Source organism: Cynoglossus semilaevis, chromosome Z (genome assembly GCF_000523025.1).
Source record: "Cynoglossus semilaevis isolate Cse_v1.0 chromosome Z, Cse_v1.0, whole genome shotgun sequence".
In the NCBI taxonomy this organism is placed as follows: domain Eukaryota; kingdom Metazoa; phylum Chordata; class Actinopteri; order Pleuronectiformes; family Cynoglossidae; genus Cynoglossus; species Cynoglossus semilaevis.
Genome location: NC_024328.1, coordinates 3,952,553 through 3,978,870, shown reverse-complemented (window position 1 = coordinate 3,978,870; position 26,318 = coordinate 3,952,553). Strand labels below are relative to the sequence as shown.

Below are 26,318 nucleotides of genomic sequence, written 5' to 3'. Positions count from 1 at the left end.
TGGTCCCTAGGGGGTGGGTTTTCCCTTGGTGCTGAAAAAAAAAAAAAAAAAAAAAATACAAAATATGGAAAAAACCATCAAATGTGACTCGTGTGAAATTACTTTACCTCATCCCAGGGTTACATTCTGTGCAGACATTGGAGCTGTTGCACTTCTTACAGTTCTCTGGGCATTTCCTACAAATGTTGAAATCTGGAAGAGACAGAAGTAAAAAAAATAATGATATAAAGTTGAATGAGTTCAGTGACTACAAGAGAAGCGACAAAGACAGAGATAGGTAGAAGAATTGAGCAGGTAAAGAGACCTCTGAATGAGGTGAGGAGACAGAACTGAAGTGAGATTTGGAATAAATATTTAATTTGGAAGAATTTACTGACGAGCTTTGAGGCGGTACACAACAACACAGCAACACAGCTGCCCTCGTGACAAGTAAGATACACAACATGATTTGTTTATGGGTAAACAAAAAGCTACTTAATTTAGTGCAACATTTCCTGATGATCCTCTCCTTGAATCGCAACCTTAACGTGGTGGAGGGGTTTGAGTATCCGAATGAACCTAGGAGCTATGTTGTCGGGGGCTTAACGCCCCTGGTAGGGTCTCCCAAGGCAAACAGGTCCTAGGCGACGGATCAGACAAATAGCGGTTCAACCCCCCCCTTTTGATGAAGAAAAACACAGCAAAGAGGTTCACGTCGCCCGGATGGGCGTCACCCACTCTGGAGCCAGGCCCGGGGTTGGGGCTCGCAGGCGAGCGCCTGGTGGCCGGGTCCTTGCTCACGGGACTCGGCCGGGCTCAGCCCGAACAAGCAACGTGAGTCCGCTTTCCAGTGGGCCCACCACCCGCAGGAAGGCCCACAAGGGGCCGGTGCCTTGTGATTTGGGTGGCGGTTGTGGGCGGAGACCACGACGGCCCAATCCCTGGACAACCACTCTAGCTATGGGGACATGGAATGTCACCTCGCTGGGGGGAAAGGAGCCTGAGCTTGTGCAGGAGGTTGAGAGATACCGACTAGATATAGTCGGGCTCACCTCCACACACAGCTTGGACTCTGGGACCCAACTCCTTGAGAGAGGCTGGACCCTTTTCTACTCTGGAGTTGCCCGCGGTGAGAGACGGCGTGCTAGAGTAATTTATAATAGTAGTAAACCACTTAATTGTATTATTATTGACCATATATTAATTTATTTTCACTCTTTAACGATCATATGAAATTTTATTGAGTGGTGGCTTCGTGGTTAAGGAAGCAGACTTGGGCCTGGAAGGTTTCAGGTTCGAAACCACCAGCTGCCAAGTTACCAGAAGTACTCTGAGCATGGCACCGTCCCTACACACTGCTCCCTGGACAGCTTAAGCTGTACCCCTGCTCGCTTTGGTGATGGGTTAAAAGCGGAGGTAACATTTTATTGTGCGTGCAGTGGTGTGCTGTGTCAGAATGACAAATAATTCACAAAAAAGTCACACAATACATACAGTAGCTTCTTACCTCCAAGTCCAATGCTAAGGATGAGAACGGTCACAATAATCACACATGTGGCAATCAACACCTTGACACGATGATGCTCTAGTCTCTCCTTTAAGCTTTTATATGTGTCCTGTTCTGAGGAGAAAGCAGAGTTTATATGCATCCTCACACATGATAATAATAGTAATAATAATAAAGTCTAATGTAGCAAGAGCTGTTAATATGTTTTAATACTCTATCAGTTTAAACACAATGGGTCATCATGTTTTTCACATATTCTATACCATGAAAAACCCAAAAACCAATTGGATAAGTTCCTGCTCATTTCAAGTCCAAATTATTTTCAAATACTGGCAGTGCCTGATTAAGAAATTACATTTTCATACATTGTAGATTATTCAAAATACAATGGATATACCTATTATCAGAGGTGTGGACTCGAGTCGCATGACTTGGACTCGAGTCAGACTCGAGTCATCAATTTGATGACTTTAGACTCGACTTGACAAAATGTAAAGAGACTTGCAACTCGACTTGGACTTTAACATCAATGACTCGTGACTTCACTTGGACTCGAGCCCTATGACTTGACAAGAGTTGATGCTTTCTCCAAAACCAAAAGTGATCTGTGTAAATATATTATTATTTTGTTTAAAAGGACTAGAAAGGACTCGGAAACAGAAACGGCAAGACTTCGGACTTGCTTTGACACTTTTCAGTCTTGACTTGGACTCGACTCGGACTTCGCCTGTCTTGACTTGAGACTTGAATCGGACTTGAGTGCAAAGACTTGAGACTTACTTGTGACTTGCAAAGCAATGACTTGGTCCCACCTCTGCCTATTACTAATACAAACTACCAAAAACAATCATCAATCTTATATCACTACACTAACTTCTCTGAAAAGGACCCAGACCAATCTAACTTTTCAAGTGGGCTGTCAAATTCACAGTAAAAGTTAAGAATGAGAATATTGCAAATAATACCAGTTTTTTATTTATTTATTTTATCACATCGTGAACACCTTTTTTGGTTTTCTAGCATGTTATCCCCCATCAATTACAATTACATTAGGTTTATTTTATTTATTGAACCTCATCAGTTCAAGTTTCTCATCAGTCTGTTTATGATGTGTGTAATGACCCTTGTCTGAGGACATGTATTGTGTAAATGTGTTTTATGTGTTTTTTGTCTCCTGTGTATGTGGATTTGGGTTAGAGTGGATTGGTCGATGACGTCAATTTAAACTGATTGGCACCGGCCCTCTTCCCTTTTTCCCTTCATCATCCTTGAGCTAAGGCCTGCTGACACCTTGCCATGTGCTCTGTATTGTTTATCTTATGTAACCTTTGATTGTTTGTAATTAGGAGGAAAATAGATTTGGGACAAGCCCTTTGTTTTTGTTTAAAACATTTTCTCTTGTTCTTGATAGTCAGTTTAGGTTAAAAACCCTGTATTTTGTTTTCTTTTGCTTGTTGGAGGAAAGATCGGGGTTCTCTTAGTTTTCTTTGTTGTATGCTGGGCATTGTTTCCTCACTTCCTCACAAAATAAAATCCAGCTTTAATATATAAAATATATAAATATATAAAATGAGCTATGTTGTCGGGGGCTTAATGCCCCTGGTAGGGTCTAACAAGGCCCCACCCTCCCCCCATGAAGAAAACCACAACACCAAAGAAGTTCACATCGCCCCAGATTGACGTGCTGGCGTAGGCTTGCTTATAGCTCCCCGGCTATGCCGGTCGTGTGTTGGAGTTCTCCCCACTGGGCGAGAGGGTCGCTTCCCTGCGCCTTCGGGTCAGGGATAGGTGTCTCACTGTTGTTTCGGCCTACGGGCCGAATAGCAGTGTAGAATACCCGGATACCTGTCTCCTGTGCTCCTCCTGGGGAGCGTGATCGGGAAGAACGGCCTCCCCGATCTAAATCTGAGTGGTGTTTTGTTATTGGACTACTGTGCTAGTCACAGTTTGTCCATAACAAACACCATGTTCAAGCATAAGGGGGTATGTATTGGACACTCGGGTGAAGAGATGGGCTGAGCTGTCAACTGATCACCACCTGGTGGTTAGTTGGCTCCACTTACGGGGGGCAAAGCTGGATAGACCTGGCAGAGTGCTCCCTTAGAGATAGGGTGAGGAGCTCTGTCACCCGAGAGGAGCTCGTAGTAGAGCCGCTGCTCCTCTACATCGAGAGCTGTCATTTACATTGCATGCCCTCCGGACGCCTCCCTCGGGCGGTGCTCGGGTCCTGTCCCTCTGGGAGGAGACCTAGGGGAAGATCTAGGACACGCTGGAGCGACTACGTCACTCGGCTGGCCTGGGAACGCCTTGGGGTCCCCCCAGAAGAGCTGGAGGAAGTGTCGAGGGAGAGGAAAGTCTGGGTGTCCCTGCTCAGACTGTTGCCCCCGCGACCCGGCCTCGGATAAGCGGTTGAAGATGGATGGATGGATGGATGGATTTCCTGATGATTTCCTGGTTATTGGAAATAAAATGTCCTTTGTTGTCTGAAATGACTTGTTCTACACCAAAATAATTGGAATGGATTCAAATTCTGATGACAAACTCACTTAGGTAAAAGTCAAAGCCTCCTATATCCTTCATTTCTTTGGGCTTGTTTAAACAAATGTGTGTTGTATGTGGTTTTAAAGACAGGCACTTCTACAGCAGGGAAGTCAATTAACTCCAGACAGACCTGTTAAAAAATGTCATGATTAAACTTCGATCAGATTACATCAGATCTGCTGCCAGTGACTCTCACAGCTGCCAGGACTCACACTGCATAGGCTGAAGACCAGTGTGAAGATATAATTATGATGATATATATAGCTGCAGTCTACATTCCTGGGTTACTTCAGCCAGGCTGGCCAACACAATGCTAACCATGAAGTATGTACAGTGCATATAAAAAATTATGTATCATAACCTCAATGCACTGCTCTGTACAACAGTGGTTAATACAAAAGCACTGGTTTGCGTGGTAAGAAAACCTGATTAGGAAAGAGAAAATCAGCTTGACATTTCAGACTCTAGGTCAGCAAGTACACTAAATAAGACATTACATCAACTAATAAAAACAACTAAAAATTAAAAAAAAAAATTAATCACTTTCTTCATAATCCACCTGCCCCAATCTGAACAGTAGATTAATAACAATCAATCCTTTAAATGAATTTGTAAGCGGAGTAAACTTTTGGCTACAGCGTTGCAACAACATTAAAGTGACATTTAATAATTGATAGAAAACAGATGCTGAGGGGAAAATTACTAGGGAAGTCAAAAGAAGCTTAGAAAAGACTCAAGCTGGAATCAAGACTGATGAAAGAAAACCAAAGAGGATGGAAAATAATTATTGACATAATGCGGCGCAATCGCCAGCAATCATGTGAAGAACCCGTAGGTCTGACTGAGACCAACCGTAGTCAAGGTAGAAGCTGTCTGCACAGCTGGCCACACAGGTGTGTGTGCCTTCGTTGAGGTGGTGACCAGCCCGACAGGTGGTGCACTGATCGCTGCGGCTTCCGATGCAAGTCTCACAGGATGAGGAGCATTTTTTGCAGCGCTTTCTATCGTCATGGAAAAAGCCACTGGGGCACTCTGACACACAGGTTCTGCAGAGACAAAGTTAAGGTTACAGTGAAATCCATAATGTTGAAGTGAAGTGCTCAGAAAAACGCAAATAAGAGTGGCTGTATGTGTGTGTGTGCGCAGGGGAGGTCGGGGGATTGTGCTGTGTTGTGAACAGGTGTAAAATCTGCTGGAAAACTTCACAGGCCCCAGCAGTTCTGCTCCTTAGGTGTAAGATCTCTCTCCAAAGATCCTCTCGAGCACAGAGTACACACTCTCCCTAAGCTTTATTCACATACTGCAGTGGTTTGTGCCAAAACTTTTATTTTATTTTAAGGTACTTTAGCTACTATTAGTACTATTCGTTTATATAAGTTTAATGCAATACTGGAGAATGTAGATCCAACGGTAAACCCTAATGTAGATCAATCCAGAAATGCAAAATTGACTATAATATATACAAAAACAATGCAATCACACAATCACCTGCTACCCACCCCTCTAGCTGATACATTTGTTCTGCTTTTAGGAGTCAGATCTTTTTATTCAAGGATGGTTTGTGAAAAACTTCACATGAATTTGCATGGTATTGATAAAAATAAGAGACAAGTGAAAAGTGATTTAGAGTCATGGACATTTTGCCACATTTTACAAAGGACAGTACCAGTTGTTGGGCTCTCAAAATGGCAGAAAATTATAAAAAATAGTGAGTCAAACACATACAGTACAACCTAAGTTAAAGCTTATAGGATAATTTGGGGAGTATAACAAACTGTAATTGTCAGTCAAAGTATATCTAATATTTGTATATAATGATTAATTCATGAAAAATAAATATTCAGTTAAATCAGGGGTGTCGTGGGCCAAAACCAGCCAACTACAGGGTTAAATTTGGCCCCCTTGGTGAATTTAGAAAGTAAAAACACTCCATGTTCTTGATGTTCTTGTTTTCTAAAATTATATTTCATTCAATATGAATATTTTCTAATATACTTCAACTTTTTGCATGGATACTAGAGGACAAAATGTGGACCTAGGTGGTATGTGGGACCTGAAATGAGTTTGACACTCCTGGGTTAAATAAATGCTAAATTGGCTGTGACTTAAGAATTGTATTGTGTATTATATATTGTATATATATATATATATAATACACACATACAGTGGATATAAAAAGTCTACACACCCTTGTTCAAAGCCAGGTTTTTGTGATCTAAAGAAAAGACACAAGCATAAATCTTTTCATAACTTTTTCCACTTTTAATGTGACCCGTCACATACATGTTAATTGGCAATTAATTAATAATGATAATATTATTATTATTATTATTATTACTATTATTATTATTATTATTATTAATAATAATAATAATAATAATAGTAATAATAATAATAATAATAATATTATCATTATTAATTAATCTTTTAATGTGACCCATAACATGTAATAGGCAATTGAAAAACAAACTGAAATCTTCACGAGGGAAAAATAAAAACTAAAAACTTAAACTAACCCTGTTGCATAAATATGCACACCCCTGTATAACCGGGGGCATGGCTGTGTTTGGATTCAACCAGTTACATGTAAACTCATGTCACCATGTAAAGTCCCTCTGACGAACCCCAAATAAAAATCAGCTGTTCTAGTAGATTTTCCATCACATTTTTGTAGCCACGTCTTGCTTTCAGAGCATCAGAGGGATCTCATTATTCAAAGGTATCAGTCAGGAGAAGGGTACAAAACAATTTCTAAGAAGTTAAATCAACCATGGAACATCGTGAAGACAGTCATCAAGAAGTGGAGAAAATATGGCACAACAGCGACCTTCCCAAGAACAGGATGGCCGTCCAAAGTTGATGGAAAAAACAAGGAGAAAACTGGTCAGGGAGGCAACCAAGAGGCCGACAGCAACACTGAAGGAGTTACAGGAATATCTCTCAACTACTGGCTGTGTTGAACATGTGACAACAATCTCCCATCTCCTTCATGTGTCTGGGCGGTGGGGGAAGGGTGGCAAGACGGAAGCCTTATCTCTCAAAGAAAAACATCCAAGCCAGGCTACATTTTGCAGAAAGACATTTGAAATCTCCCAAATGCATGTGGGGAAAATGTGTTGTGGTCCAATGAACTTTTTGTCCATAATTCTAAAAGGTATGTTTGGCGCAAAAACAAAACTGCTCATCACCCAAAGAACACCATACCTACAGTGAAGCACAGTGGTGGCAGCATCATGCTTTGGGACTGTTTTTCATCAGCTGGAACTGGGGCCTTGGTCAGAGTGGAGGGAACTATGAACAGCTCAAAATACCAGTCAGTGTTGGCACAAAAGCTTTTGACTTCTGTCAGAAAACTGAAGATGAAGAGGAAGTTTATCTTTCAACATAACAACGATCCAAAACACACATCAAAATCAACTAAAGAATGGCTTCACCAGAATAAGATTGAGGTTTTGGAATGGCCCAGCCAGAATCCGACTGAACTTCTGTGGAGTGTGGAGTGAAGAGAGCTGTGCATAGGAGATGCCCTCGCAATCTGTCAGATTTGGAGCAATTTTGCAAAGAGGAATGGGCAAATATTGTGACATCAAGATGTGCCAGACTCATAGACACTTACCCAAAAAGAGTGCTGTAATTAAAGCCAAAGGTGCTGCAACAAAGTATTAGTTTAGGGGTGTGCATACTTATGCAACAAGGTTGTTTTAGGTTTGTATTTTTCCCTCATGTAGATTTCAGTTTGTTTTTCAATTGGCTATTACATGTTATGGGTCACATTAAAAGTGGAAAAAGTTATGAAACGATTTATGCTTGTGTCTTTTCTTTACATCACAAAAACCTGGCTTTGAACAAGGGTGTGTAGACTTTTTATATCCACTGTATATACTGTATATATATATATATATATATACATGTATATGTGTGTGTGTGTGTGTGTGTGTGTGTGATATAGTCTAATCTTTTCTAAATGGTGCAATTGATAATTAGTAAAAAACTTAACACACACATAGAGCTAGGCCAACTTAAAGAAAACGCACTGAGGGTCTACGCCATCAAACACATATGTAGGGATATAATTATGTGAACATTAAACAGAGTTGCCACTCCTCTTCTGTTTAACCCTTGCCCAATCTACCCTCATCAACAACTCCCTGCGGTGGCAGAAAAAGGGCAGCGCACCTCTGAAGTGGACTAATGATAAGGCAGCACCTAAGCTTGCACATTCTGGTGCACCTGCAGCGCTTCGCCTTTTATTAGTGCAGAGCCCCGCTGACACAAAGGCAATTACAGCAGACTTTGATCCTTAATGGGATCCTAAGGGCACACACTAATGTGTACATACACACTAACACACAATGCAGACACACAAGTTACAAGATGAAGCTTCAGATTTGATGTGTAGTAAAATTCACACTTTCAAAATTCTCAAATGCATGTTTGAAAGAGTTGAACCAAATTATCCTGTTGAATGAAAGTCAAATTTCTTGTATTTTTGAATATACTTCAATATCTGTTGCATTCAGAGTAAAGGTCCTTCGTTCCTTGTGTGTGAATGTGGCAGCTTTTGTAAACAAGGGCCATAGACAGAATACCTAAAAACCTATTTTGTCTGATGATTTTACTAAACTTTTCATGTTCAGCCCTGTTAGATCGTGTTAAGTTTTGTCAGACTGTTTGTGATCCACAAGTGCTCCCAAAATTAAAACACCTGAGTCAAATATACCTTCTACTGGGATCCTTTCAACTTCACCTTCACTTGTGTACAGGAGAGATTTATTGTGCATACTGTCCATCCACAAACAATACAACAATTTTTTTTCCACTGAATCACTACTAAGAGAGCTCTTAGCTCATTAGGCTTGTGAAATATAGTATTTGAAAATGCTGATTGATGAATTACGATTGATGCCGGTTTGTGAAAATATAATATAATAAAAGATACTTTTGTTAATGTTAATTTAACCTTAACCAAAAACCTGCATTTTACTGAAATGTTTTTATAAAATGCTTGTTTATGTCTCTGACCTGGTGTTGTTCTTGAACTTGAGGAAGTAGTTAAGGCAGTTGATGCAGTGATGGGGCCCAGGGCCTTCACAGCCATCGTTACATTCAGCGTCACAGGGACCTAGAGATACAAAGAAATTATATGAATCCCGATGGTGAGAATTCACACACTAGTCTTACAGAATTTAAAAACTAAGGCAGTTAAATGTTAGGATTTAGCAGCCTAATATCTTTACAGGAAGTTAAGATTCATTGGAAGCAATCAGTTCTGGTGACTTAAATGGTGCTTTTATTCCACTCTTAAACAATTCAATAACTTGCCACAGTCACAGAGCAGTAAAATAATCTCTGCACAGACACTCCTGCATTTTATCACCTACCATTGTACTCTTCTGTGAACTCCTCCTCTGTGGGTGTCAGTGTGAGTGTGTCTGTGGAGCGGGGCTTATCGTTGCGCAGAGATGAGTACGGGTGGACAGAAGTGCCGTACAGCACCAGAGACCACTCCTTCAGCTTGCCTGTGTAAACACAGGCACCACAAATGTCACACAGTGACAACATAAACTGTCTTTCCGTGTATTTATGACACTTGTCTTTAATCCATGTCACTTCTCTCACTCTGAGATTATAGAAGGGGGCACACACTCCCTTTTTTACCTGGCATTTTAACAAAATGTAAGATAAGAATAAAACATATCTACTGTTTTGCTTTTTAACACATAAAATTGTTACATTTACCTTGATGACTTTAGCTGTTTTTGTCCATAGAAAATAAAAAAAAGGGAAAGTAACAGTTTTTCAGCAAGAGCAACACACCAACCACTTTGGGAATCAACCTGCAAACGATTTTACACTCAGACCAAAATGGTTTTACTGTTAAGTGAATGCAAAAAGACAAAATAGATTGAAGTAAATTACAGTCTGCTGGCTCTGTTGTATCAAATGCATATCCACGCCATCAACTGCAGGTTACAGTCAGGGTGATGGTACACAGTAGTACTTAATTCATCACACATTTAACTTGCTACTCACTTTTCCTCCTGTTACTCAGGATTAAAAACTCTTTAAAAACTCGAAATTATTTGAAAACCATCTCCTTTTACCTGGTACTTTCTGGCTACGAAGCTGAGAAGGCGAGTCGTAGATCTCTAGGACCCAGTCACCTGCTGCCTTCTCTCCCCAGCAGTGGGTGGTCATAAACTCCCAGTTCTTAAAACCCTCCATAGAGTGATCAAACAACCTGCAAATCAGAAATACACACACACATACATACATACACAGGAAAACACACACAGAGAAATCAGACAATGATATCAGATGAGAAAACTGCTCAAGTGTTGCAAATGCCAGAATAAACTGTTCAAGCCTCCACCAAGTGCAATCAGAGCCTCTAATGAGCTGTGGACAAACACTGCAGAGGACCACGGTTTACGTAAGGTCAACCTGGTGGCCCTTAAACAGACAACAATCTAATATTTCAAAGGTTTTACAAGTAAATATATTTTGATCTCACAAATACCACCTTATTACAATTTCTAAAGGGAATCTACTGATTCTGCTCTATTTACTCTTCATCTTGGTTTTTAAGTTTCCACTTAAGATATTAGAGATAATGTCAAACAACTTTCAATCTAATTGGACACTTCTAATTCTATATATAGTACATGAACATTACCTGTTGGCGAGCAGCTGTGACTTGGTCCCTGAGGGTGACGTCAGGTTGATGGACAAGTCTCCACGGCGGGGGTGTGTGATTGTTATCCGTACAACAACGTGCTCCAAGTAGATCACATGATGGTTGGGGTTGTCAGTGCATCCTGTAGCCTTGTAGACTGACCGAACCACATGTTCAGGACGGATTGTTCTAAATGAAATTACAATACAGTTTTAGTGGGAAATAATATACCCACAAAGAATTCATGAAAAGTGCCAGCAGAATTCAAGACTGAATACAATCCATTGCATAATAGTACTAAGGTGGGCCTGAACAAAATGAAATAAAAAAATTACTTGCACCTGACCATAATGTTTGTTTGAGAGTCGTGGTGGTCTCACTGCACTAGAACATTTTGGACTATCAGCTCCTGCCAGTAGACTTCTACTTCTTTAGAGCATGCACAAAAGGCCCTATTAATGAATTCCATATTTAAAGCCTAGCCAGTCAATGTGTCCAAGAATCATGAGCAGAGCAGAGATGGGGAACATTATTTTTTCCGTCTGCTATGTGCAGCTCCACAGCTGAAAGATCACACACAGAATAATGCAGACATCTAACAAACACCTGAGAAACATCTGTTATATGGAAGATCATCCAAAGAGCTAATTTAAGAGCAGTGTGCACCAAAACAGAATAGAAATAGGGGACACGTTACACAATCTTTCACAGAGTCAGGCTGTAGCACTGGATCAGATCCAAGGCTCATTCACTGGAAACTTGAACAGAGCTGGTGAAGTATACATGTTGGCAAAAATCATAAAAATGAATCACTTTAATTCTTCTTCTTCAGCTGTGTTTTTTATTTGAGGAGGATTAAGGGATAGTTGGGTCGACTGCTAACTTGATCCTGTACTGGAACTTGTTCCTTAGATTGAGACCCAGATTGTTGGGTTCACAGTCACAGTATGATGAAATTTATTTGACTGAGACATTAATACCATCTTTTTTAGTTTTTTACTTAAACTCAAGGTATTTGAATTATTAAATTAAGCTTAAAATAGCAACACGGCTGTAGTTGTTTCACTTGTATTTGCATTGTCCGTCTCTCATAGTTTGAATAGTCAAAATAAAAGAACAAATAAATAGATAAATAGTGGATAAATAAACAACGTTAGAGTCTGAATCAGTCACTTATCAATTAAATCAACTGATATTTTAAATCTTATAAAGTAACTTGATTTTCCTCAAATGTGTTTTTATAAACCAAAGATTAGCTTGCAGAACAGGAACAAGAAATTTTGGATACAACGATCAATAATGTTTAACATTCTCTGCATTTTTATTAACTTGACGACAAACCAATTAATTAGAAAATAACTGCCTGATTAATTCATGAGAAAATAATCAATAATTGCAGCGATGACTGAAGACAGTAGGAATGGCTGGGGAGTCTGGGGCTGATATCACAGCTCTGGCTTCTCAATGACACATAACAGATAACTGAACCAAACACATAAGACAGAGCCCAGCAGATACACAGCTGATTATAGGCAGTCTGATTGCACACAGATCAGGCGTTTCTCCTGGTTTGTGCTCCAAGTGGAGTGAGGGGAGCGATTGCAGACAGACATTACCAAACCCAGTCTGAGGGGCCAGCCAGAGGGTGTGTGGAAAGACAGCATAAGGTGATGGCTGCAACTTATGTGAGCAAATTATGGAGTGAGTGGAAGAAAAAGTAACGTTCACTGAACGACCATTTCACAATCTCTGAGTGACTTCTACAGTGGGGTAACTTTTTTTTTTTAAATGTTGGCAAATTCCTGCAGCACGCATAACATGGGTACAAAGACTTGAGCATAAATGCCTCTGACATGAACCAGACTTTACATAAGGCTAATGCAGGCTTACCTAAGTGCTGGAGCAGAACAGACAGAAACAGTGATAATAGCCACAGATGCTGGACATCAAGCCTTTGACTGAAAGCAAATCAGTTCATGGCCCAAGTTCAGCCAGGCAGCCTTAAACAGAACAACACTCAGGCTTCCAGCTGCATCCAGAATAACAAGCTATGAAGTCCTGGCTCCCTGTGTGTGTGTGCTTTGTGTGTGCGCACCCATGAGTGTGTGCGTGTACACATGTGCACATGCAGTTAAGGTCTTATGTGAGAACAACACTGCCAGAACTAATGCTTGGCCCCTATCAAGGTGCAGCTTGCACAATCACATTTTCAAACACATGCTGCTGCATAAAACACTACAGAGACAGAAAAACATTGAACAAAGAAGGAAGACAGACGAAAAGAAAGATGGAAATGTAAAAGAAACAGAGGTGGCGGTTTAGACGTATTTACAAAAACCTGTTTCTGGAACGTTGCACCACATTTATATATGCAGATATTTAAATAAATAATTAAATGTATATATAAAGAGAGTTATATACATAAATATATATAGATAAAGTATATATTGTAGCACTCAATAATTTGTAAAACTAACCTATTTACATTTTTAATGCATTTTGACACATTCATAGGATTATGCAGTGTATATCCAATAATTCCACAATATCATCACTCTAATAGACAGTCACTACACATTTTGTCATTTTGTTGTCATTTACACACACTCCAAGAAAAGCATTACTTCACCAAAGACCCTGTATTACGATTACCTTTGCATATCTTTCCATATTAATGATAGCTTAATTATCATAAATCATGAACAAATAAAGACTAAAGGAGATTAAGATACTTTAAGAATTGAGAAGGCTTTAAAGGAGAAGCACTAAAGTAATTTTCCAATGCACAAAAAGCTGCGCTAAAGGCTTAGACGAGAAAACACAAACACTAACTTGGTACTGTTTAAAACTTCCAAATTGCTGACCTCAATAGTGATCATGTCGCTGTAATGTTTATAAATCTCTACAGCAGGCTTATAAAATGTAATGAGAGCCTTCCCTAAAGTCTGCAGGCTGTGTAAGAATCTTTCAAGGAAATACATCTGGGTCTGACGTCAGTGTGTCCCCACTCATGGTGAAACACAACGTCTGCCCTGAGTGGGCTGAGAGAAAGGTCAAGGCACCTGAAAACTGCTCAACAGAAGTTACCTTTATGTACAAGAATCAACTTTGTGTTTGTGTATGTGAGTGTGTGAGTGTGTGTGTGTGTGACCTTATCTACCTTATCTGACGGTCAGCGCTCTCCACACAGACGTGCTGAGCCGGGACTTGTCTCCATCGCTCGGCCTCCTTCACCATGGCTTCAGCATCCATCAGACCAAAACCGTACAGGTGGCTGACTGCAGTGAACAGGAGAGGATTTTCACAATTGTCTATGCCTGTTACGATTGCATTTTAAACAATTATTGGTTTATCCCAACCGGGTTAGATGTCTAGGGCCCACAGAAATTTAGATTTTTTTAAATATCCAAAGGTATATCATATTTAAATATAAATATAATGAGATTTTTTTTTCACTTAGGATCCTGTTCAACCAAAATCCTCACTTTTCTTTATGTACAGTGATGTGAAAAAGTAAAATAGAAGTTGCTGCAAACACTGGTTGCTGTAGTGATGAGATACATATTTGTTGCTATTAAAACACAATAAAACTGCCAAACGTTCTCGCCGTGGTAGGGACAGTTATGAAATCACAAGGCTGATGAGTATGAGTTGGGGATCATTCACCGCTGGGCAATTTGTGAATTTCTTAAGCAGGGCAATCTGTTCACCCAATACTGCAACGTGACGCATTAAACAAATAACTGGGAACATCAGCATCCACAAAGAGGTTTGGCCTGCAGCCCACTATGAAGTTTTCATTAGAGGGAAAAGTTTGGGCACTACTGAGCAAAACCCAACACAAAGATTTTATTGGTTTAAGCCTCCAAAACAGATGTTTATTTTTTAATTAAAAATTCTTGAATCACAAAATGAAAGAAAAATGTATAATGGGTTCCTTCTGACATTTTTTGACCAGGTGTTATTTTTGGAACTAAAACAGTCCAGTCATTTTGTTTTGCGAGCAGAATGTTTGGAAACGAATCAGGTCACGGGTAGAGCTAATCTAATATGAATTCCTTCCATACTTCACGCAGCTCTCAGGCCCCCCAGTCTGTTTCTCTTTAGTTCCTGCGCACACACGCGCGCACGCACACACACCAAAACAGTGATCAACACAGTGATCACACAACACCAGCCAGCTACTTGTAATATATTTGTTTGTTTGTATAAATACTTGTGAATCATTTTAATTCATGCTCTTGTTCCAAGAGGACTGGTTGTCCTCGAGTTGATTTTATTTTTATTTTTATCCTCCTGCATTTGTTGGTTATGGCAGTCTCCCAGTCTAAAATATTAGTGAAATGCAAGGTTATTAGACTACAGTTTACACTCTGGGTTTAGTGTTTTGACTCTTAACACATACACATATTTAGCAGCAAAATATTGTGTGTGAGTGAGTGAGTGTGTGTACAGACCATTGTAACCAGCAGCATTGGACTTCCAGTCAGGTGCACTGAGATGTCCAGCTCTAGAAGTCTTAACAATGATGTGCTGAACATCTCTCCATGACAGAAGAGGGCTAGCAAGAGACAAAAATAACAAAACAAAATTAAATTCTACAATATTTTTATACTTGTTATTCATGGTTTTACAGTATGTTCACTATTATGTTTAGTATAAAACCAAGGAGACTTAAAGAGCAATTGAAACCATTTTTTACCAAACAATTTAAGTCAAGTGTGTGCCCAATCACTGATGAGTGGCTTAAAGCTGCCCTGCCCACTATAAAACGCACACCTGGTAAGAATTGTCTTCATGAGAAGCATTGTCTGATGTGCACCATGGTTCGCTCAAAAGAGCTGTCTGAAGACCTGCGATCAAGAATTGTTGATTTGTATAAAGCTGGGAAAGGATACAAAACCATCTCTAAAAGTCTGGATGTTCATCAATCGACAGTCAGAGAAGTTGTCTACAAATGGAGAGAGTTTGGCACTGTTGCTTCTCTCCCAAGGAGTGGCTGTCCACCAAAGATGACGCCAAGAGTTCAGCGCAGAATACTCAGAGAGGTAAAAAAGAACCCTAGAGTGTCTGCTAAAGAGTTACAGAAATCACTGGCACAGTCCAATGTCTCTGTGCACACATCAACTATATGTAAAACAATGGCCAAGAATGGTGTTCATGGGAGGACTCCACGGAGAAAGCCACTGCTGTCTAAAAAAAACATTGTTGGTCGTTTAATGTTCGCAAAAAGGCACTTGGACACTCCACAGAAGTTTTGGCAAAATATTTTGTGGACTGATGAAACCAACGTTGAATTGTTTGGGAGGAACACACAACGTCATGTGTGGAGGAAAAATGGAACAGCTCACCAACATAAACACCTCATCCCCACCGTGAAGCATGGTGGAGGGTGCATCATGGTTTGGGGCTGTTTTGCTGCCTCAGGGCCTGGACAACTTGCAATCATTAATGGAAAAATGAATTCAAAAGTTTATCAGGATGTTTTGCAGGAAAACCGGAGGCCGTCTGTCAGACAGCTGAAGCTAAAAAGAGGATGGATGCTGCAACAAGACAATGATCCAAAACACAGAAGTAAATCAACTTCAGAATGGTTTCAGAAGAACAAAATACACGTTCTGGAGTGGCCAAGTCAAAGTCCAGACTTGAACCCCATTGAGATGCTGTGGCATGACCTCAAGACAGCGATTCATGCCAAACATCCCAGGAATCTGACTGAACTACAGCAGTTTTGTAAAGAAGAATGGGCCAAGATTAGTCCTGATCGATGTGCCAGACTGATCTGCAGCTACAGGAAGCGTCTGGTTGAAGTTATTGCTGCCAAAGGGGGGGCCACAAAATATTAAATGTGATGGTTCAGTTACTTATTCCTCCCCCTTCTGTCATTGTTTGCATGCTATCCTCATTAAAATATGAAAACCTATAAATGTTTGGGTGGTTTTAGTTAAAGCAGACACTGTTTTTTCATCTGTGTGATTTTGACAAAGATCAGATCACATTTGATGGTGATTTTATGCAGAAATGTGACAAATTCCAAAAGGTTCAGATACTTTTTCATACCACTGTATATTATGGCATGCTGTTCAGGAAATTAATCTTTGAATATATATACAGAAAGTCTGAATATATATATAAAAGTCTGAATATATATACAGAAAGTCCAAATATATATACAGAAAGCCTGAATATATATACAAAAACCCTGAATATATATACAAAAAGTTTGAATATATACACAAAAATCCTGAATATATATACAGAAAGTCTAAATATATATACAGAATGCCTGAATATATATACAAAAACCCTGAATATATATACAAAAAGTTTGAATATATACACAAAAATCCTGAATATATATACAGAAAGTCTAAATATATATACAGAATGCCTGAATATATATACAAAAACCCTGAATATATATACAAAAAGTTTGAATATATATACAAAACTCCTGAATATATATACAGAAAGTCTGAATATATATACAAAAATCGTAAATATATACACAGAAAGTAATAAATACGTTATTATATACGTTTTCGTATTCGAATAAGAACAGATTACAGTGATAAAACGATCTAAGCTCACTGAATCACTGGGGGATTCAGAGTAACATAATGATAATTTAAGGGTGATAAAAATGGTTATAATTTGTTATAAATACTTATAACATTTTTTTATCACCCTTAAATTATCATTACATTACTCTGAATCCCCCAGTGATTCAGTGAGCTTAGATCGTTAACGATTTTATGACTGTAATCTGTTCTTATTCTCTTTAACGTATTCATTACATTTTCTATTACACAGCATTCACTGTTTTCTTTTGTAATACTTGGGTTACAACTATAACCATGACATATGCAGGGGCTGTTTTATGGGGATCTCCTGTGCCGCCTGGTCAGTGGAAGCAGCCGTAGCTGGGCACCAGTACGGACAGTGTGGTCAAATACGCTTCATATTTTTGTATATATATTCAGGATTTTTGTGTATATATTCAGACTTTCTGCATATATATATATTCAGGATTTTTGTATATATTCAGACTTTTTGTATATATATTCAGACTTTCTGTATATATATTTAAAGTTTAATTTTCTGAACGGCATGCCATAATATGTGTGTGTGTTTAAATCAGGGGCAAGTCAAGATATTACTCATAATTAGTAGATGTAAATCTACCGAATAAATTAAAGGGGGGAGCAGATGGACACAGATGCCAGTTTTCCGTTTATTCCTCAAATCTCACGTGAGATCCATCAGGAGATGGCAGCCATGTGCCCTCGCACCTTTGATGTCCACACACTACACTAAGGAGGGAAAAACCAGGAAGAAAGTGGGTTACCAAGTTTCCTGGGATTCCCTTCCATCTCATATGCTAGTCAGATGCAGCACTCTATCAACAAGTCTCCCTTGCTCACCAGAGGAAACCAGTGAAATCTCTACATTTGTCAATAAAACCTAATATTTTGAGCACATTATAAGGAGTGAAGACTCTGATGAAGACAAACACAACATGATTTTGTATACTGAAACTATTGTACTATTCGTAGTAGTGTCAGATTATCAGATGAAAACACTAACTACAGCCATGTGTAAAGTATGTGAAGTTTCCGTATAAACCATAGAATTGAATAAATCTGCAGTGATAAAGCCCTCTGCTTGTATTATTTCTTTCTTTTGCAATGTCCAGAGATGCATGATGGTAAAAAGGCCCCAGTATATGGCAGCAGTTCCAATTGTAATATAGCTGTTTAAGTGTTTCCTCTGCATTTTAAAGTTAAATTTAGAACTGCGTGTATTTTAGATTTGTTGTGATATTGTTGAAGTACAGCTGCAAATTCACTAATATTTTGTGGAAATTGTGTCTAGAGAGTAACATGATTAGATAATTATATCAAACAACAGTGCACTAATGGAAAGAAATACATACTTCCCTTTACATCACTTAAAAACATAGCAAGCAAACAAGCAAACCAAAAATCCTAAATGTCACATTCCCCAATACATAAACAACACAACTTCCTGCAGATGTTGCTGTTAAAAATTCACAAATCTCGACAGTTCAGAGTAGCTCTAACTAACATATGGAGTAAAATGACATTTTCAAGGATGGTTGCACAGATAACAGAGCCATGGCAAGACGGAATAAGTGATGCTTGGATCAATATTAATGGGCTTCACTGTCGGTGTGTAATTATGGCCTCATAAACATTTCATGGTCATTAATTAACAGTCTTTGGGATCATTATCTAAGCCATGACAGCCTTTCCATAAACAAGCCAATACTAATTAATGGAGGAGCTAACGCACCATGGAAAACCAGCAGTGCGTCCCACTAATGTACACTATGTTTCTGTGGTAATTACAGGTTACTCTGGGAGATAACTCATAAGAGGCAAGGTTGCTCTCAAGGTGAAATGCACTGGACAAGTGGAAGAGAAAGAAGTGGGAAAGTTTACTTTCTAACCCGACTTCACCCTCCACCCAGCGATGTAAAATAGGCAAACGTATCTGCATAAATATTATAAAATATGTTAAACATGCATGAAATTTATACCAGACAAGACTTCTTTTTCCTTGAAATGTCCTGCCTTGATATCTGAAACCCCCAGAAGACGAGGATCCTATGGGGGAGGGTATATTTGCTGAATTATTGCCAATCCTTTTTAAATTTTCTCTCTGAAGCCTCATCTTTCTGTGTTGGCAGACATTTGATATTAGATTTCTTTGCTTAAAAAGACATGAGAAAAGGGAAAGGCAATAACAGTCCCTTAAGCTGTAAAGATGTGATGTAGGAATGCAGCACGTTAAGAGATAAATCATATGCTGACTTTTCACATCCTAAACTTGAAGGAACATATAAGCAAACAAGGGTGGGGGCAGTTTTCAGGCATCAAGGGGAAGGGCCTCACAACAGAGGCTTTGAGTGAAGTCTAGCAGATTGGCATCTTGACATGTTTATCACAGAATGTTTGCTCAATTTCCTTCACCAGATAAGAGCAGATATGATCAGCAGAACACCATTTGTCTAAACTGTTTCCCCTTTGATCCTGCCTTCTTACTTCCTATGTGGACACGCACACACAGTTATCCATGTGAGAAATTAAATGAACGGACAGAGGGACATTAAGAGCGTCTCTTTGACCAATCGTGACTGTGGTGGGGACATGGCGTGCACAACAGATCAGAGGAGAAGAACACGGGCAGACAAGAACTAGTGTGTAGAAGAAGCCTATTTGTCTGGCACTAGCTGGAAACTGGGAGTGTTTCCTATAGGAAGGATTTGGATTATCCAGGTTAAATGAAGTGGCCTAAATCAACTTAGCTGCTCTGCTTGTGACGATGGGAACAAACCTGATTCAGATTCACTCTGCCTCCACAGCTGGTTCCAATTAATGGAAGGCGACAGTCTGCAGTGCTTTACACAAAATCAACTAAGGCTTTAGGCATAAGGGCAAGACAGGACATAGGAAAAATGTTTTTTCTTTTTTTTCTCTTTTTGGTTGCCAAGGGCAAAAACGTTCAGACAAATTTCAAACTCTTTTGAAACCCAAAACTGGCCAGAGTCAAGTCGAGTCATGGCTGAACTCAAGTTTAACACTGCACTCAAGGGAAATGTAGTTGTAGATCAAGTCAGTGTGTCAAAGCTACTTTAATGAGCAGCTCCTCTTGTGTGCAGATGAGTATAATAAAATGAACTGTTTTCAAGTTTAACAAAATGGAAAAAAAGTTAATATTGTAGTTATATTATTTGATTCAGCATAGGTCTACTTATAGTCCTCCTTTTATTTGTCAGCAGTTCATGTTGCATTGCTCATGTCATTGTATTTTGAGCAACTGAACACCAAAAAGGTAGTAACATATAGATATCGATGCAGAGCTTGATCAATATTTACTGTAAATATTCTTCCCCTTTTCTGTAGTAAAAGTAAAATATAGTAAAATATACATCTAACTTTGAGACTTTTTATTATAATATCAAAAGTGTAAATATTTTAGTCAGGTGTATGTGGTGTTCTATCTAATATTACGTTTCTAAGACGTCTAAGAACAACACGTTGAATGATACAATATAATAGACATCTAAAGGGTGCATCAGAGAAAGGCCTGTAGCAAACAAATGATTCTTTCAGTCATCACTCAAGGCCAGTAAATACCAGAGAAGATGACATTTTACCTATTTTGCATAGCAAGTTTTTGCATTTAGGCAAAAATGAAACATGCAAACAGGTGACATGCAAACTCTGGGTTGGCTTTAAACTCATGATGACAACTTTCATAAAGCAGAGGCCATGTCCTAACACATACAAACAACGTATTTAATAGTTACAAGGAAATAATTTTTACCTTCAATTACGTAGAACCACGTGTACCAATGTGCATAACACATTTACATGGACATGTAATCATTCTGATTTTTCAAAGGCTAGAAATGTGAAGAAAGTTCTGAACCTATACAAAGCAGAACAGATCAGCTAATTTTCTGGATGTTCTGCTCTTCCCTTTGTGCCACCCTCCACATCACAGAAAACAAACAAACATTAAAAATATTCACTTTGTTAGGGTTTCTAGTCTATTACATTAAGACTGTACACAAGGACATATTTCGATCAGTACTGATTGAAAAGTCATCAGGTTTAGTAAAGGAACCCCTGCTGCAACCTTCACTTCATTCAATAAATAAAATACACAACTTTGTGTAAATTACATTGTTACTTTACAGAGATAAATATTAAATGTTATAGAGAATGAATGTTTGAACTACATTTGAATTTTAATATTTACAAATAATTTTGTTAAAAAAACAAAATCAGAAACTACTATCCTGAAAAATACAGTATATCAAGCAATATAAGTACTAAATTATCAGTAGAGCTGCTTACACACATCTAGGGTTAATGTACTACGCACCACTGGCTATGAACGTGGCATGTTAAGAAAATAAAACACATTTCTGATAATAGATAAAAAATATTACAGTATTTTTAATTGGCATTACCTTGTTTGTTAATGACAGGTTGTTACATCTGATGATTAAGTCCTAAAAAAGGGTAGACAGGTACAGGAGTCCCTGTGGCATTAAAATAACTATTCTGTCTTGTGCTGTTCGTCAGAAAGTCATTGACCATCAAGAGAGTTAAAGGTCTGAGATTCCTAACGAACCCTGACGAGAATGTCTGAGATGTTGAGATGATATATATTTTCTTACAAAATCAGCGCCAAATCAGCCACACAGCCACTCTGTGTGTGTAACCACACACAGCGACAACACAAATAAAATGCACATCCACAGGGGACAAGTCCCCAAATACAACAAAGTTTGATATAACACCCTGCTCAATATTTTATTTAAAAACATTTCAGCAGTGAACTTCTGCCAACTTCTGGGCCTTTGAAGAGGTGGTGGAAAATAATTGGTTGAAGGAATGAAATGAAGAGACAAGGTTAAATGGATCTTACTTAGCCTCCAGGGCCAGGGCGATAATTGCAGCAGCCATGGGAGCAGAGGCTGATGTCCCTGTGTGACTGTCTGTGCACCGGTGTCTTAAGTCTGTTGTGATCTGTAGGAGGATGAGAAGAGGAGACAGACAGGAGGAGATTAAAGAATTTTGGATATAATTCAAAAGTAATAGCAAAGAAATACAGGGCAAAAAGACTAAAGGAATATGGTTTACCATCAAATAACTGAAAAAAGGAAAAAAATGTTCAAGGAAAAAAAACAGAAAGTATTTGAAAGAGCTTGAGAAAGAAGTGAATGTGTAGAAGAAAAAAAAGTCAGCAGAAGAGTGACTGAAGTCGTGAGGATCAGGAAGCTTTAGTAACAAACTTCACATTCCACCTTTGATACACTTTGATACAGTGCCTCATAGGAGATACAGTATCTGACACTTTGACTTAAACTTAATCGGTCCACAACTTTCTTGCAAAAAAAAGTCCATGGACAAGCAAAGGGCAAAGATTAAAAGGTAAAAAGTTGTAGAAAAAAAGTGTAGTTGAAGGGCTTTGCATGTTGACTTAAGTCAGTTTGAATGACAAACAGATTAGATCAGAGAGTGAAGAAAAGCTCAGCCAAGTTCCTGTGTGAGCCGTCATTAAAGGACTGGACTAAAAACAGATAATAGATTATGTAAACGAGTGTGCGCGTGCGCGTGCGCACACACACACACACACACACACACTCGCTCACTCACTATATCACTCACACTCTAATCAATTCTTACGATTTTTCTGTCGTAGTTCTCCCCACTGCTGTAGGTGGTGGTGAGGGTGGAAGAACATTCCTCCAGATACCAGGGCTTCCGTCCACTCTCAGCTGTACTGGAGATAGATATGGTGTAGATGGAGTTGGTGTAGCCATCACAGGAACAGTGGTCTCTGCTGCGACCACCATTGCCTGAGGCCCAGACGAAGATGGAGCCACGGCCTTTCCTTCCCTGTTTAATGCAGATGCATTAAGAAAAAAATCAGAATAATTGCTTTAGTTCAAGAAAAAACAATGACTGCCTGAAGGTCTTGGATTTGTTTGTTTTACAGAAAAAGTAACATGTAAAACAAGTTTTGGAGATGAGTACATGCTCTGTGAAGATGAAATCATACCAAAATAATAATAACAGCTGAAAGGCTGGCAGGTCTATTTTTACAGTGTCAGTATTGACATGTCTGAGTCTTCAAAATTGTACTGTCTGCCTGGACAGAAAATGTGTTGATGTGTACCCTTTCAACACCAGTGTTAATTTATTATTTACATTAAAAAGGGAGGGTCTTTCTCTCTTCATATCATAACAACATTAAATGAATTAATGGCATCTTCAATCACCAGAATAATAGAAAAGTAAATGAAATTACATTATACACATGTAAATGTGTATAATCATACTCATACATATGTGAGGACAAAACATTCCTTAATACTATTTAAACATTAATCAGTTATATTCATTGTTCTAAAACTAGATGGAATCTAAAAAAGCCCAGGGTTTTAAACTTTTGTTAAAAGAACAGGTGGAGAGAAAATAATTTATGTCACTTCATATTAATGTCCCAACATTTCAATTCATAATGTAATAAAGGAGTAATTAATAGGATGTATGGATGGACAGAAAAAGACAGAAGGATAGATAGATAGATAGACAGATCTTTATTTGATCTGTTGGGAGTTCCCTTCAGGAAGTTAAGGACAACAGCACTCATGGAAGAAAATAATATGCAATAAATATACATTTTAGCTTAGAGGTAATTTTATCCTTCCCTGTTAAATGTTGTAGTCAACTCCATCTTCTTTCATATTCTCACAAGAATATTAATATTACCTCAAAATAAAAACACTTTTGTAGTCCTACAATTGGCAGACCTGAGACCGATCTTTACCATCATCTGGACACCAAGAAGTTAGTAAAGTGATGATAAGAGAATGAGTTATGACGGCAAGGTTCAGCCAGGAGACAGCAGAACATCTATGTGAAGAATTGACTTGAAACTACAGTGAGCAGTATAATATATACGCTGTACACAGGGATCTACAGGAATAAAAGATAGAATACAGTTCCTTGAAAAAAAAGGGTTTCTGTCAAGTGGCGATAACTCTGTGACTGAATGTCTAATCAGAAAGGAGCAAACATAACAGAGGAGAGAAGAGCTGAGCTCTTCAAAGGACAGGACGCAATAAGACAGAGAAAGAGAGGTGAGGAAATGGTAACACCATGCATAAACCGCCTGTTTAAGGAGGAAATTATTCAAATGTGTAACTTCCTGGCCTTTTGTGTAAACGTGATAAGCACACAACCTCTGTGCAGACCAAAGATGGTTTAGTTGGCTTTTAACCGGCTGCTTTTCATTTTCCTTTTGCCTGCGAGTTATTTCTGTAGTCTAACCCTAAAATTCCTGATTTATTCGGTGTTAAGTGTATGTAAGCTCATCCAACAAAGTTGAATATTCACTCTGTCAAATCAAAAAGATAATTGCGTAAGATTTAGGTTAAAATTAGGTGAACAGAAAAATGAACCCATGCTTTTTGGTGTCTGCACTTGAATTATGACTTATTTATCCTAACAATAGGTGTTTTATTAACATCAACAGCAGGTTGTAAATAAAATAAATACTTTTTAGCCTATGATGTACCGCTAAGAGGCGAAAAAAAAAAGTCACACATCAGTAAACAACTATGTATTTCACACACAGACAAGACCCCATTGTAACCCTCTCCACAGCTGTCAGTAGAGCTGTTTACACCTCAGCTTCTCCAGATAAACTCTCTTCAGACTGTCACAGGTACATGTTTTCTTCACAGGCATATCACTCAGCTGCACTTACAAACAACTGGACGTCACGCCACCATAAATACACTCCAGCAGTGGAGCAAATTTCTACCATTCCTATGTCATCTAAAAGGCAGGCCTGTCAGTAGAGAAGGCAGCTCATTTCTCCGCAAATGATGCCGCAACTGATTAGTCAGATGGCACAAAGCCAGACGTAGCAAACTTTCTAAATGTGAAGATGTATGCACACAGGTATGTGTTCGGGTACAAGTTTGGACCAGTTATTGGCTTCACCTTAGTTAACCACGTTACAACTTTTCCACTCGACACAGCCAAAAACCCAGCAGCAGCAAGAGCAGCTTTTATTTTTGCAAAATAAGCCATGAATATGCAATAAATATATGCTAATAAACTGGTGTCCACTGGGTACTTCACATGTACAATCATTCAAAGACAATGTTGGGGTCAGAACACAAGAGGATGAAACACACATCATCCTCAAGAGTGTGTGTTTGTTTGTATCTCGTCCTGTCTAATCCTCATTCCCACGAGTCAAAAATAAACTTTAAACTAAATTTACAGACTATTTAATCAGCTTTAAAGTGAATAAAATATTTGGGTTGGGACACTAAAGTGATGATTTTAAAACAAGACAGACTTTCATCTTCCACTCTTAAATATGCAAAAAGTAAAAATCCTAAGCATTAGTGTTAGTGGCAAAGCTCACTTTCTCCATCTTCAGATGTAGGTACTGCCACAGTTCTTTTAAGGACTCTAACTCCCAAAATTCTACTGCTTCCGGTGAATCCACATACGTCACTGTCAGTAACCTCCGCAACCTTTAAATTGGAGGGTCAGCCCCAATTTCAGTCTCTCTGCTCAGGACTTTCGCTCCGTAGGACCCCTGTTGAAAAGAGAAACCTGCTCGTCTCAGAAGACTAAGCTTTTCTAGACACCATTGCCCTCGGTGATAAATGCACTAGTAGCGTCTTTTTCTTATTTGTTTCAACAATAGACAAATTATCAGTTTGCTTAGTAACTGCAAGGTTTGTTTTAAGGTGTGTTCAGACGGTTAATAGTAGTGATAACCATATCACATAATACTTTCAACCTAATTTTATTAGATCTAGGAGATTAGTTTTTATTTTAACAAATTATTAAACTTAACTGTTAATAATTAAATCTCTGCGTACCTCTTACCGCAAAGACGTGTTCCTTTTTGCTGTTGTGGCAGACCTAATCGTGTGCTCTAGCTCTGCCAGAGCAGATATTACCGATATGAGCCAAGCACAATGCAAGGCTAACATTAATGACACGTTAGAGCGTATGAGGGATCCCAATGCGACAGTAAACA

General features: G+C 38.8%; 1 protein-coding gene across 5 annotated transcripts in view; it reads right to left on the bottom strand.

The window, feature by feature from the left end:
• The window catches only part of LOC103397520 (proprotein convertase subtilisin/kexin type 5), an 87,311-nt gene that overhangs the window by 38,038 nt on the left and 22,955 nt on the right, over window positions 1-26,318 (bottom strand). For all 5 annotated transcript variants that reach the window (XM_017043095.2, XM_008335811.3, XM_008335812.3 and 2 more), the window contains exons 8-17: window positions 22,931-23,143; window positions 22,170-22,270; window positions 15,161-15,264; window positions 13,864-13,981; window positions 10,704-10,892; window positions 10,132-10,268; window positions 9,409-9,546; window positions 9,050-9,149; window positions 4,880-5,073; window positions 108-192 (exon numbers count right to left, since the gene is read on the bottom strand). In XM_017043095.2, coding sequence (XP_016898584.1) covers window positions 108-192; window positions 4,880-5,073; window positions 9,050-9,149; window positions 9,409-9,546; window positions 10,132-10,268; window positions 10,704-10,892; window positions 13,864-13,981; window positions 15,161-15,264; window positions 22,170-22,270; window positions 22,931-23,143 — 1,379 coding nt within the window. The remainder of the gene's footprint in view (window positions 1-107; window positions 193-4,879; window positions 5,074-9,049; window positions 9,150-9,408; window positions 9,547-10,131; window positions 10,269-10,703; window positions 10,893-13,863; window positions 13,982-15,160; window positions 15,265-22,169; window positions 22,271-22,930; window positions 23,144-26,318) is intronic.